The sequence below is a fragment of the Eurosta solidaginis genome, chromosome 2 (genome assembly GCF_040869045.1).
Source record: "Eurosta solidaginis isolate ZX-2024a chromosome 2, ASM4086904v1, whole genome shotgun sequence".
NCBI classification, from domain to species: Eukaryota; Metazoa; Arthropoda; class Insecta; order Diptera; family Tephritidae; genus Eurosta; species Eurosta solidaginis.
This window is the reverse complement of record NC_090320.1, coordinates 303,767,499-303,782,839: the sequence shown is the minus strand read 5'-3', so window position 1 is coordinate 303,782,839 and position 15,341 is coordinate 303,767,499. Positions and strand designations below refer to the sequence as shown.

Below are 15,341 nucleotides of genomic sequence, written 5' to 3'. Positions count from 1 at the left end.
CTCGAGATATAGCCCAAAACGTGGACCCGGGTACCCCTAGAATGTGTTTATACAATATGGATATCAAATGAAAGCTGTTGATGAGTGCTATAGTACAGGATAATTTTCATACAACTTCGAGGCTAGGGTCTCGAGATATAGCCCAAAACGTGGACCCGGGTACCCCTATAATGGGTTTATACAATATGGATATAAAATTAAAACTGTTGATGAGTGCTATAATACAGGAAAATTTTTCATACAACTGGGAGGCTAGGGTTTCGAGATATAGCCCAAAACGTGGACCCGGGTACCCCTAGAATGTGTTTATACAATATGGATATCAAATGAAAGCTGTTGATAATTTTCATACCCCTGGGTGACTAGGGTCTGGAGATATAGGCCAAACGTGGGCCCGTGAACGCCTAGTCGATGTTTTTACATTGTGTGTATCAAATTGAAGCTGTTGGTGTGTGCTTTAGTACAGAGTAAGTTTTATGCCGCTGGGTGACTAGGGTCTCGAGATGTAGGCCAAAACGTGGACCCGGATACACCTAGAATGTGTTTTTTACATTATGGATGTCAAATTGAAGCTGTTGATGTGTGCTATAATACAGAGTAAGTTTTACACCGCTGAGTGACTAAGGTCTCGAGATATAAGCCAAAACGTGGACCCGGATACCCCTAGAATGTGTGGGTATTATGGATATCAAATGAAAGCTGTTGCTGAGAGCTCTAAAGTTCATTGCGATATTCGATTTAGTCGCATAAACCTGGCAAAACTGATAAATATGCATGCGAAGCCGAAAAAAAGACAAGAATTAATAATACCCACATACCTATTTACATACGTCCTATTCGATTTGCCTGAAAATTCGTATATAAATTTGCCTATATTAGTATTAACGATGATTTTTTCCGGGAAGTATACCAGAGACGGACTGGGACTGGGATTAGGACTAGGACTGGGACTGAGGCTGGGATTAGGACTAGGACTGGGACTGAGACTGAGACTCGGAGTGGGACTGGCACTGAGACTCGGAATGCGACTGGAACAAAATACATACCACCCTATGGTACTGGCAATAAGAGATGAAGAAGAAGGAGAAAAACTCGAGAGAAGAAAAGAGAGAAGGAGACTGAGAAAGAGATAGAATGAGGTGAAGATGGAGATGAAGCGAAAAAGACGGAGGGACGAGTGAATAAAAAGATTAGGAAAAAGTGTAGAGGGGTAGGGCAGAGTTAGGCGGAAAAAGCTTATTAAAATGTATGCAGATAGACCAAATTTAGGGCAGAACAACGTCTGCCGGGTCTGCTAGTATCAGTATAATCTGAAGCATTAAAATTGATATTATATTTTTTGTAAACTCTGAGTTTAGTTGGAGCAAGTATTTTTTCTCGATAGTATAAAATTTTTTTGATAGCTCTATCACGTATGGATTTTCTATCATCAAATAACATTGTTAATAAAATGTTTTCTGGATGAGCGTAATATGAATTATTTTGGATTACACCATCTACAGTATTAAGTAAATTACGTGGTAGGTATCCTTTCCAACGAATAAACTTTGATAAAAGTACACTGCCGCATAAAACAGAATTATAGTATTTTACATTGAAATACATTGGCACATAAATTCTAATAATATAAACTGCTAGATTCTTCAAATTTTCCGATGGTGTATTAGTTGTTGTATATAGACGTAATACCCTGCTTGCTTTGGTTAGCCATCGAGAATGTACAGTTGTTAACATATGTTTCCAAACGTGTTATAGAAAAAAACGTGAAGGTGATATGGCTGTTAACAGAAAGTCGTGAAAAACAACCACGAATGGAGAGCAAAAAAAGATTTTAAACAATAATAACATAATATTACTTTTATTATGAAAAATACGTTAAAATGGTCAATTCTAAGTAAAAAAATAATTTTTTAAATAAATTACATTAAAATTAAAAAAATTGTGTTTTTTTTGCTTATTACTTGAAAATATAGGTTTTTTTTTAATCTGTTTCTACTAAAGCGAATTCGAAAAAAGAAAAACTGTCTAAATGAAAGTTGTTGGAAATGTTCTGAACTTATTTTATCTGTAAAGAATAAAAAATGTTCCATAAGAAATTTGTTAAACATGATAATATAGTAGTTAAAAGTTCATTTTAGGCTAATTTCTCATAATTTAAGCCCAATATCTCTACTATCAAAAATACTTCAAAAATACTATAGATATTAATACAGATTCTGAAATGTACGTAAAATACCTTTAAAGTCCAATATGATATTTTTCCTATAATTCTATCAGCAGCTATGAAGATTTTTTGGCCAAACCCTACATTCATATGGCAAAATATCTATTTTGTAAAAATCGGGACCTCGAAATCGGACTTAGAGCTATGGTGTCGTCAGCAATTTTTCTTAGAATCATCTGTAGATTACGTTTTTGCTATACTCCTGATGGAAAAAAATCCATCCATACAATTTGACCCGCTCTAATACACATATATGTTCGTACAATTAAAAAATATATAGTACCGAACAATGAAATGCATATTTTAATATTTTCACAATCACTCATATTTGCGTTTTATTTTGCATTTTTAATTGGGGTGCGTGCAATATAATTTGCTAGAAAACATCACGATCAGACGCATATGCACCTGTCTCAAATTTTCCAGAACGCAATACCATGGTTCAACTATATGGTTGGCTCATCTCTACAGCAACAACATACCTTTGCTCAGATTGTCAAAATCTGCGTGTTGGTCTTAAGAGAATTGAATGGAATGAAAACATAAAACCTTGCAATTCTTGTGTGTTGTAAAAAAATACTGTCAATGTGTTGGTTGCATTTTGACAATCCCAACTCCAGTGAAATGAAAAAAATAAAATCAGCTGCGGAGATGAGCCAACCATATAGTTGAGCCATGTCGCAATATAAAAAGTCCATTGTTTTTGAAGTGCAATCTACAAAGCAGAATTTCGAACAGCTGCTGATTCCTGCAAGAACACTTTTGGTTAGGTTACTAGAGAACTTAATGGAAGTTTTTACCAGTTTATTAACGCATCCTTTTGTTTCAGGTATTTCTCGATGCAGCAGTTGTTTTATTTTCTCTTAGTTGTCCTTAATTTTACACGTGTCTTGTAGGATTGTTAGTTGCTATGGTGATTTACTACTAAGACTGCTCACGATGTGGTTTTCATGCTATTATGAAATTTCCTATGGTGTTTGCAGCCAAGCATATATGGTGTCGAACCCTTGTTGGCTAACTGCGCTGGCCTCCACAATTTTTAGTTCTTGCCGAATTTCCTTTTGTAATTTCTGAGTAATAAAATTATAAAGAAAGTCCAAATTAATAAAGATTAGACCACATTTACTCATACACGAATCTGCAATAAATCAGCAATAGTAAATCTATGCTAAGAGTTTGCAACTCGACTCTCACTCCAGCTCTCGGAGAGCACAAGTCAACACGATGGAATGCATGAGCGGAGCAGTGGGAGCCTACCTCTGAAGCACTTCGTACTGCCGCCGAGGAAAAATTTGGTTACCGGCGACCATGGAAAAATAACTGGCACGATGAAGAATGCCGCGATGCAATAGAAAGAAAAGCGAGCGCAACAAGAAGAGTGTGTGGACGCTACGTGAGCTGAAAAGGGAACCGAGACGCCCTTACAGGAAGAAAAAAGCAGGGGTAGAAAGGCGTGAGTGTAAGGAGCTTGAGCTACTAGCCGCCAGGAATAACGCCCTCAAATTTTAACAAAGAATTCGTCTACAGGCGGAAGGTTTTAAAGCCGGGGCAAATTCCTGTGAGAACGAAAACGGCGACCTTGTAACAAATTTCCACCGAGTACTTATATTACGGAAGGAACGCTTCTCTGCTCTCCTAAATGGGGACAGCGATGTACCGCACAGGGATGAAGAACCCGATCCCGCAATCAATGATGATGGAATTAATGAAGAATCGACACACATCACCCCTTCGTCGAAAAGGAGGTGCATATACGCAGCTATATCTGAATTTGACTTCACAGCAAAACTAATACGGCTGTGCAAAATGACGTTGAGAAAACCCACCAGCTCAGTTACAATTGGAAAAAAATCTTCCAGCCGTTCGAAACTAAAAGAGGCTTTAGACAGGTTGACCCGGTATAGTGCGATTTCTTTAATTTGATGCTGGAGAAAATTATACGGTTTGCAGAACTTAGCCACTCTGGAACAATATTCCATAAAAGCGTGCAATTGCTGGCATATGCTGATGACATTGATATCATCGGCCTGAACACCCGCGCCGTAAGTTCTGCTTACTCTAAACTGGAAAAAGAAGCGGTGAAGATGGGTTTAATGGTGAATGAGGACAACACGAAGTACCTTCTGTCATCGAGCAAAGAGTCAGCGCATTTGCGCCTTGGCAATCACGCCACGGTTGGCTGCCATGACTTCAAAATAGTAAGACTTCATTTATCTGGGAACCAGTATTAACACAAACAACAACATCAGCCCTGAAATCCAGCGAATAATCACTCTTGCCAATAAAAATAAATAAATGTAAGGCGATAACCTCCGAAGAGATCTAAGGCCGAGCTTCTCAATTTGCGTCGTGCTCCTCTTGATTGTTTTATGCGACTCCGAACGGCATCTGCAAGGCAGATGAGTTTTCACTGAGTGCTTTTCATGACAGAAATACACCCGGAGCGTTTTCCAAACACTGCCGAGGGGCGACCCCGCTTAGAAAAATTTTCTTCTAATTGAAAAACCTTAATTCTAAAATTTTGATGTTGCTTTGGCCGGGGTGTGTATATCAACATTCAAGTTGATATTTAAAAAAATCTTTTATTTTGATTTTGTTTTTAAAAATTTATATTTTGTTTATTTTTGAGTTTAGATATTTTCCAACTAATTAGAATTTTCTTTTTTTTGAAGTTATTCAAAATTTTAAGTTAACACGAAAACTCAATTAAAATTATTTTAAAAATTAAAGTAAAGAGTACAAAGTAGTTAACACTATATTTACTCCAATATATCAACATTCAAGTTGATATTTAAAAAAATCTTTTATTTTGATTTTGTTTTTAAAAATTTATATTTTGTTTATTTTTGAGTTTAGATATTTTCCAACTAATTAGAATTTTCTTTTTTTTGAAGTTATTCAAAATTTTAAGTTAACACGAAAACTCAATTAAAATTATTTTAAAAATTAAAGTAAAGAGTACAAAGTAGTTAACACTATAGTGTGAACCCAGGGCATACGGTGTGGTATGCGGAGCACGCTACCATCACACCACGGTGGCCCCCAATAGGCAATTGAAATAATCTCTCGGCGACCGAAAATCCTGCTCTGCGAGTCACTTATCGTATCCGTCCTGCTATATGGTGCAGAAGCATGACCATGAAGACATGAGGTGAAATTTCTTATAGACTGTACATGGGGTATTTTAAAAAGGAAAATGTTACAAGTATTTAAACAGGTCTAACCGAATATTATGTAATGGACGTAACCCTATATTCTAAAGTTAATTTGGTATTAGTTTTATGACATTATGTATTATCAATACTAAGCGTAATTATTTACCATAATTGGGCACAATACAGTTATCAGTGAAAAAATTTAGTGCGCTTCTTCCAACTGTTTTATTAACTTCTTTTGATAATAGATATTTTTATACTCAGCGTGCTTTGCACACAGTGTATATTAACTTTGATTGCATAACGGTTGGTTGTACAGATATAAAGGAATCGAGATAGATATAGACTTCCATATATCAAAATTACCAGTATCGAAAAAAAATTTGATTGAGCCATGTCCGTCCGTCCGTCTCACAGTGGACCGAAATTGAAAAGTTGGGACTTAGGACTTTAAATGTACATTTTTGTATTCTTTGATCTTTTTCCATAATTTGTTGTTATATAAAATTTTTTCGTAAAACCTAATTTAAAAAACACTTTTAGTAACGGGGTTTCATATCGACATACCCTAACGAACATATGTGTACATCTAGGTATTTTTTCCAATTTCCAGAAATTTTGGCTTCACTAAAATAATTTTTACTATTTCTCAATAAAAATATATATCAAGGTCTAACTCAGAAGCTTTCAATTTTATTTTAAAAATTGAGACTTAAAATCGATCCCCATCAAAATTCTTGTGTTATTAACTAATATTTTTTTCATTTCTCTAAGTCCACTGAAAGCAAAATCCGGACCACTGTGCGTCTGTCCGTTAACACGATAACTTGGGTCAATATCGAGATATCTTCACCAAATATGGTACACGAGCTTATCTGGACCCAGAATAGATTGGTATTGAAAATGAGCGAAATCGGATGATAACCACGCACACTTTTTATATATGTATATCACATTTTGGAAAACACAAAAAAACTGATTATTTAGTAAATAATGCACTTAGAATGTTGAAATTTGACGTGTAGACTGATATTGAGACCCTTGATAAAAATTTGAAAACAAAATTTAAAATGGGCGTGGCACCGCCCACTTGTGATAAAATCAATTTTACAAATATTATTAATCATAAATCAAAAATCGTTAAATCTATCATAACAAAATTCGGCAGAGAGGTTGCATTTACTACAAGGAATACTTTGAAGAAAAATCAACGGAATCGGTTAAGGACCACGCCCACTTTTATATAAAAGATTTTTAAAAGGTGGTGGACGATTAAAATAAGCTATATCTCTGCAAAAAAGAGCTTTATATCAATGCTATTTCATTTCCCAAGTGGAGTTATAACAATAAATAGGAAAAAAAATCAAATTTAAAAAATGGTCGTGGACCCGCCCCTTTTATGACTAAGCAATATTCTATGTTTCGGGAGCCATAACTCGAAGAAAAATTAACGGATCGTAATGAAATTGTGTAGACATATTTTCCTTATAGCAGAATATATTTCTAGTAAAAAAGGACGGGATCGGTTATAGACCAAGGCATCTTAGATATAAAACAAGTTTAAAAGGGTCGTATACTAGAATAATAAGCTATAACTTAGCAAAAAATAGTTTTGAATCAATGATATTTCACTTATAAAGTTGTATTGTAAGATTAAATAGGGAGACATTTTTTTTAAACGGAGAAAAGTAATTTGTCTGAAATGAAATGTACCATTGAAGCTCACGCTGCAGTTAACCACGGCACGCTATTGCAAGACTCGAAAAGGTCCCCTCTTACTCCTAGTCTCAAAAGGTGTACCGCAAATTATCTCTCTGACTGTCAGGCATCGATGCAATTCAGGAACGTAACATATAACCCAAGAGAATAATGCAGGGAGTGCCACAGGGTGGCATTTGTTTATATATCGCCACCAGAAGGAGTAACCGTTGTATCCACGCCGATTACTGCACGATAATGGGTACAGGTTTTGGCCCACCCATTTCTGACCAAATTAATAAAATAAACGACTATCCCCTATCCTAATCACTCCAGTTTCTTCGCCTCTCAAAACTTGACATTTTCGCCGACGAAATCATCAGCGATCTTTTTTACAACATACACAAAACGAATGTAAACCATATTGGACATCCATGTCGATGGCATTACGCTTCCGACTGTCTTACATCCAAAAATAATGGGTGTAACATTCGATCAGGCTCTACATTTTGGCGAGCATGCAACCGCAATTGTACCTAAAATCCAGAGCCGTAATAAAATTGACAAATCTCTTGCCGGGAGTACTTGGGATAAATACAAAGAGAAGCTCATTACCATTTACAAAGCAATTGGCCGCCCGATTGCATGCTACGCGTCCCCGATATGGTCGGCAAGGCTAAAGGTTACTCACTGCAAGAAAATACAGGCCTACCAAAACACTGCTCTCAGAATCGCTACGGGTTGTCTTCTTATGTCCTCATCAAACCCGACAACAGTGCTCCCCATTAGGGACAGAAATGAAATGCTGAACAAACTGTTTCTGTTGAATCCTTATAGACATCTAATTGCAGAGGCCCCACCTCCCACGGGCTTAAGAAGTCATCTCCGCAAACATAATGAGGAAATATGGCACCTGAGAACACAGTCGTATGAAAAAAAAAAAACAAATAGGTCCTCAGTGATATCCACAAAGAGGCGTCGGTCCTCAGGTCCAGGAATTGCCCTGAACTCGCAGAAGAGGGAAACACTCCCTAGGTAGACGCTCGTCACTCTAGCTTGATATGGATACTGTAACAGGTTAAACTCTTACCTATCCAGAATCAACCCCGACATATATAATCTGTGTCCTGCATGGAATGTGTTGCCACATGACATCAACCATATCTTTAATTGCAATGTGGAACAAACGCCTCTAACACCCTTCTCACTCTGGTCCACCCTTGTTGAAACTTCCTTGGACTCCCGTTAGAGGATATTGATGACAATTTGTGAATAGTTGTGCCTATTGGGTGAGGCAAAACCATGATCCAAGTAACATATCTCGCATTAAAGGGAACAACAAAGAGTAAAACTTCTGCTGTGACGTCACGCTTTTGAAATATGTTTGAAAGGAAGTAAAATGTAATTAAAAAGGACAACAAAAAACAAATTTATTTGACTTCGATTTTTATTGATATTTTTTGTATTAGGAAATTTAAATTTAAATTATAAATTTACATATCAAAAAACTTCGACAAAAAGTGCACAAAACTCAAAATTACGAAAGATTAATGTCCTTTCCTCCACAGTAGGAGTCGTCAGTATTGGGCGCCGTCAGTCGTCAATATGATTCACGTATCCAAATCGAAGCTGTGCCAAAGTGACTCTCTGGAGATTCTGCTTTCCTCAACTGCAAGTTTCGGTTATTGGACCCTGAGAACGAGGTTCGGCGGGCATTTATCGTCATAGGACTTACCGATTCTTTGACGATGACTCTGAGGACCTTCCTTATGCTCTTTTGGTTCAGAAGGCTTCTTGTGTGGCGGACTTCTTTGTAGTGCTTGCAGAAGTGACTTCTTACGTCCCTGGGAGGCGGGGCTGTTCCATCAGTTGTCTGTTAGGATGGCCAAGTTTCTGAGCTTTCCACAGAAATTATTTGTTCCTCGTTTCGTTTATCTCCTTTTTGGGGACTATTCCGCGCGGTGTTTTGACAGGCCTGCCTCCAGTGTGCTTCTTTTACGCTCGGTGTCCATATTGGAGACGCGTAGCGTACAAGCGGCTGGCCAATTTCTTCAAAGGTAGCTACAGCGTTTCTTTGTCTGCCCCAAGTGGTGCCATCGAGGGACTTGAGGACTTTGCTATGGCACTGAACTTGAGATACAATTGCGGCTACGTAGTCGCCAAAATGTGGGTCATTATCGAAGTCAAATTTCTTTTTTTTGATACATAATAAATTTTTACGAAATTTAAATTTGTGACCGTTTAGAAAACACATCAAAATTTAAAGAAAAATGATAATCAAGGAAACCGAAAAACTTCAAAAGCGTTACGTCATTTGACAGTAACTTTTTTCCTAAATTAAATTACAAATACACGGTTGTGGCATTACGGGATCTTTAGTCATTCGTTCATGAGGCAAAACACTGCTTCAACAACAAAAACATAAAAATATCTCTTTTTAATTTGTTTATTTTTTTCTAACATATTTCAAATACAAGTGAGAATGGTCCTTAACCGATGTCTTCCATTTCTCTCAGCCAAATTCCCTATGACGCGGGTAGTCCGGTTGTCGAATTTTGGAATGAGAACTGGGGCCGTATTACGTGTTACGATCCGTGATCGAAACTCATTTTTTAAATCTCAATAGCTCTGAAATGGTGGATCGGATTAATGGCATATTTGAACTAGCAACAAATAGTACTCGTTAGATCCATAACTTATTATAATTTTTAGAAAAAGTTCGACAGTTGCATAGTTACCGCTTGAGTGAAAATGGTTTTCATTCACTGATCGTAAGACGTAATACGGGCCCAGGTTTTTATTTATGACCGTGAGATTCAAACAAATTTCAAACAATTTTAATTAAAAGTCGTGATTTCAGCTTACACATACAACTTTGTTATTGTAGCTCCATGATTATTATCCGATTTCACTCACTTTAAATAGTGATCTTATCAGTGCCAAGAAACCCCAAACACTGGCGCATATTCATAGTCGAAATAAAATAGGTTTTAAATTTAGTTGCAGCTTTTTTGACAGATAGCTCATAGAAAATTATATCAAAAAGCTGCAACTAAATTTAAAACCTATTTTATTTTGACTATGATTATGCGCCATTGTTATTATCTCAAATTTTTACTTTCAGGCGGACCGGCTTAAGTTATTCATTTTTCCCCGAGAAGGATTTTGATATCTCGATTCGTTTATGAGTGGAAAATATGTGGAGATGAATGGAAATTATAAATATATTTATTTCTTACTGTTATTTGCAACATCAGTAGAGCTTCGTTCCGCATTTGTCGATAAGCATAATCCATTTTTGCCAGCACTAGCAAAATACGGCACCTTTGAAGTCGAGGTTCGGCCAATATGGAGTAAAGCAGTACACCTTAAAAAGGGGAAAAAATAAGAATATCAAAATATATCACTATGGCGCCGTTCGAGTGAAATATCCCTTCATCTTGACCACGACTTGTTTTATAAAATCCTGCCTTAGCTCAAAATGTATGAAATCTATGCTGCTTTAAAATTCTGAGCTGGGACGTTCTCAATCAAATTCCAAGATACTTTAATATTATTTCGTACTTGGGAGTTTTGGAAAAATGATGGTTTTCCGTCCACCTTTGTCATCCCCGAAAAATGGAAAATGGCCAAGGTCATCCCGCTACTAAAGCCTGAGAAACCAGCTAACACAAGAGAGTCATATCGCCCGATATCTCTCCTATAGTCAGTAGCCAAGACGTTTGAAGCCATTTTGTTCCCTACTTCAAAGCAAATTTGCAGCTAGCCTGTCACCAGCATGGCTTTAGAAAACTCCATAGCACCACCACCGCACTAAATGACTTTAGCACCCAGATAAATTGCGGTTTAAATAAAATCCCCCTCACCATAGAACAGCACTCGTTGCGTTAGACCTATCAAAAGCTTTTGATACGGTCAAGCATGGCACGTTACTGCAAGACCTGGAAGGGTCTATCCTTCCCCCATGTCTTAAAAGGTGGACCGCAAATTATCTGGGTGGCCGGCAGGCATCGTTGCAATTTGGAAAGGAAACATCAAAACCAAGAAGAATTAAAGAAGGGGTTCCACAGGTTTGTGTCCTATCCCCACTTTTGTTTAACTTCTACATATCAAAGCTACTTTCGCCATCAGAAGGAGTTACTATCGTTTCCTACGCCGATGACTGCACAATAATGGCCAAAGGCCCAGGCCCACATATTGATGAGCTTTGTAGCAAAATAAACGGCTACCTCCCTGATTTCTCGAGTTTTTTCACCTCGCGAAACCTAATATTATCACCGACTAAATCATCGGCGGCTACCGTAGTGTGATGGTAGCGTGCTCCGCCTATCACTCCGTATGCCCTGGGTTCGCACCCCGGGCAAAGCAATATCAAAATTTTAGAAATGAGGTTTTTCAATTAGAAAAAAATTTTTCTAAGCGGGGTCGCCCCTCGTCAGTGTTTGGCAAGCGCTCCGAGAGTATTTCTGCCATGAAAAGCTCTCAGTGAAAACTCATCTGCATTGCAGATGCCGTTCGGAGTCGGCATAAAACATATAGGTCCCATGTCCGGCCAATTTGTAGGGAAAATCAAGAGGAGCACGACACAAATTAGAAGAGAAGCTCGGCCTTTGATCTCTTCGGAGTTTATCGCGCCCTTTCATTTTTTTTTTCGGCGACCTTATTTACAACATGGACGTCCCAAATCTCGACCATTTTGAACATCCACGTCAATGGCACTACCGACTGTCTTACACCCCAAAATCTTGGGTGTGACGTTCCATCAGGATCTACATTTTAGTGCGCATGCAGCCGCAATTGTACCGAAAATCCAGAGCCGTAATAATTTTTTTTTTTTTTTTTTAATAAAATCCTCAAATCTCTTGCTGGCAGTAATTGGGGAAAAGATAAAGAAACGCTCATTACCACTTACAAAGCAAGTGGCCAGCCGATTGTATGATACGCGTCCCCGATATGGTCGCCAAGCCTAAAGACTACTCACTGGAAGAAGCTACAGGCCTGCCAAAATACTGCCCTCAGGACCGACACGGGTTGTCTTCTTATGTCCCCAGAACACCGTCTACATAAAGGGGCGAGAATACTCCCCATCAGGGTGAGAAATGAAATGCTAACCAAACAGTTCCTGTTGAATACCCAGAAACATGGATATCCCAACAGGCATCTGATTAATGAACCAACACCGCCCAGGGGCTTAAGGAGTCATCTCCCTAAGCATTATGAGGAAATACGGCACCTGAGAACACAGCCGTATGAAGCTAAAAAACTCAAGCAGTTCCTCAGTGAACTCCACAAAAAGGCGTCGGACCTCTATGTCAGGAATTTCCCGGTGAATCCTGTACTCAAAGAACAATACCTTAAACTTGCTGAAGAGGAACGCACACTCACTAGGGAAACGCGAGTCACTCTAGCTCAGCTTCGATCTGGATACTGTAACAGGTTAAACTCTTACCTATCCAGAATCAACCCCGACATACAAAATGTATGCCCTACTTGCAATGTGTTCCCACATGACACCAACCATCTCTTTAATTGTAATGTGGAACCAACGCCTCTAACACCCCTCTCATTATGGTCCACCCGAGATAGTTCTCTTAAAACACTTTTTGAAATAAAAAAAAAATACTGTGCACATATTCTTAACTTCTTTGTGGCAATGTTTGCCAAATGGGCGTTTTCAGCTTTTGATGCATTCAACGGTTTGGATTTAACCTTGTTGTTGTTGTAGCGATAGAGACTCTCCCCGAAGGTTTTCATTCACTCATCGTGTTTATTCAGCGTTTTAAAATGTTGGTTATGAATACAAATTTTCCTCTTAATATTAGTGGTGTGAAAAATAATTTTACAAGTCCTTTTCCTTAATATTTATGGATAATTATTTCATTTGGCACTTGGCTCAACTTGCCGTTCATAAATCAAAATTTTTATCACTCAATCTACGGTAACATGTTTGCAAAGTTTTTCACTTAATTGTATTTAATATTGGTTTTCCTAGGTACATATTTCAAGTGTTAATCATAAATTAGTTTTTACTAACCTGCTGCCGATATTTGACATAAATTGGATGTATCCACAACATAAATTAATTTCGATACATTTCCATAATAATGTCGCCATAACGGTGCCATTGATCCGCCGATTTCCAAAATTCGAATGCATTTTAATGGAGCTTTCTGTGCCTTTCGCCGATGCGCCTCGCTTCCAGACCCATCCTTCTCGGACGTTATATCCACTTGTTGCATTTTTTGAGTTGCATTTGATGATGAATTCAGAGATTTTGACGGTAAAATGATTGTAAAAATGTTTGTACCATTAGTTGGCATCGAATAAGTGGTTTCGTCAATGGAACCTGGATTTTCTAAAGCTTTCAAGAGATGTGTTTTGCCTGCTCGTTTGGGACCAACACAAATGCAAGACATTTGACTAACAAAGCTGGAATCCATTGTAGTTATTAATACGGCAGCTTCAAGAGACACTGACTTAATGTATAAGCAAAATCTTGATATTCACTTATTTGTTAAGCGACTTCTATTATTTTGCCTCATTGACAAGAATGATAAACAAACGAAGGTAAAATATTTGTTACCATAGCGCTCTTGTTATTCGACCAAAATATATTTGGGAATAGTTTGCGAAGAATAGATTTCAAACTACCGACTGCTGGTAAGTTTTCGCACATAGATGTCATTTCGGCCACCATGGCATGGAGATGGAGACTGAAATGGCTCTATTCACCCGTCGCTTCAAAATACTATCTTTAAGGCCGTCTTTGTTAAATGGATTAATGCTCAAAATTGCGGCAGATCCTAAGTAACTCGGCGTTTTCTTCGATAGTAAACAGAACTGAAACAATCATTTCGAGGGCAGAATCATTCAAGGGGCTGTGCTCAGCTCCTCATGGAACTTGGGGGTGGGGAGGGAGGGATGGCCTAAAGGTGTAATTTGGCCATATAAATCGTTCCCGAGATGGTCGGGCTAGCACCTTAATGATGCTGTGTTACCGGAGCGTACCGGATCTGTATCCGGCAAAGGACCATCACATCGATAACACTCCCCCAAGCCTTCGGGGAGAAACCTTATCGCTACAACAACAATAACAACAACAGGGCAGAATCAGGACGCTTCTAAAATATATAGAGAAAATTTCATTAAGAATAAGATAACCGGGTCATTGTAGCGCCATTCAGGCACAACTAAAATTCACAAAGACGTCCTATCGTTGGCTGCTACAAGATAGGAACGCTTCATTGGAGGTAAGAGGTAGATGTGTGAAAATACTGGCTTGTGTCTGTTTTCACCAAGAAAGCTTTTGCCACATGAACATTGGAACCCACATTTCCTGTGTCCAGACAAATTAGGCGGTAAAAGTCTAGTTGAGGGGTCGACTGCTAATACGCTACCAAAAATGTCGATAGAGGTGTCAAACGACACGTCTTGGCAACAGTATTAATAATCCGAAGGCGGAAAATAAAAATTTTAACTCGTTCAAAAGATATTAACGAAAAAAAGACAAATAACCAGCGGGTCCCTCCGAAACCGGGGTGGGCTCCATAGTATTTTTGCGCAGAATACCTTTCTATATATCTCTGGACAGAGATAAAGTTTTTCTTTTCCGCCTTCGGATTATTGTTGTCGAGGTCAATACGCATCTTTTGACACCTCTCTCGATATTTTTGGTAGCGTATTAGCAGTCGACCCCTCAACTAGACTTTTTGACCAATTTTGCCCTGCATAAATGAGAATCGAACTAAATTACCGATGAATCTTAAATGGCTTGGGTCCATTGATGGGTATATTAACGAGTCACTGTCTGATGGGAGGATATAGACATTAAAAGAATTTACCTTACTGCATGAAGTGGAATTGAACTTTGGGGCTCTCTCGTAATCAGCTAGAGGTACGAGAGAGAGAAAATCAATAACAATAATAGATTACGTGACTTATCGTATGCATGTCAATAATGGTGTTGTGTGCAAGAATTTTCTTATTACTTTTGACGTTTTCGTTATAAATTGAGCTAAAAAAAGGTTACAATTTTTCACATTATCTAAAAAATTGTGATTAATTGAACAAGGGCATAATTGAAACGCATTCGAACGTGTTTTTGCGATTGAATATAAATGTGTGATGTTCACGATTTATTGGGTACTTTCACTCCATTCATAGTACCAAACTACGATATAAGCTATATTTCTACGTATCACGTAATCCCAAAAAGGTAGAGACGAATGTTCAATACACCGAATAAGTAATCTAGACTAGCTTAC

General features: G+C 38.0%; 1 protein-coding gene across 1 annotated transcript; it reads right to left on the bottom strand.

Moving 5' to 3' along the window:
• Positions 1–2,670: 2,670 nt before the first annotated feature.
• LOC137242900 (ADP-ribosylation factor-like protein 16) lies at positions 2,671–13,517 on the bottom strand. Its single transcript, XM_067770148.1, has 4 exons — positions 13,112–13,517; positions 10,317–10,444; positions 3,025–3,294; positions 2,671–2,972 (listed from the first exon to the last, which is right to left on the bottom strand). The coding sequence occupies exons 1-3, from the start codon at positions 13,515–13,517 to the stop codon at positions 3,193–3,195; spliced, it is 636 nt and encodes a 211-aa protein (XP_067626249.1). The 3' UTR covers positions 2,671–2,972; positions 3,025–3,192.
• Positions 13,518–15,341: the final 1,824 nt, after the last annotated feature.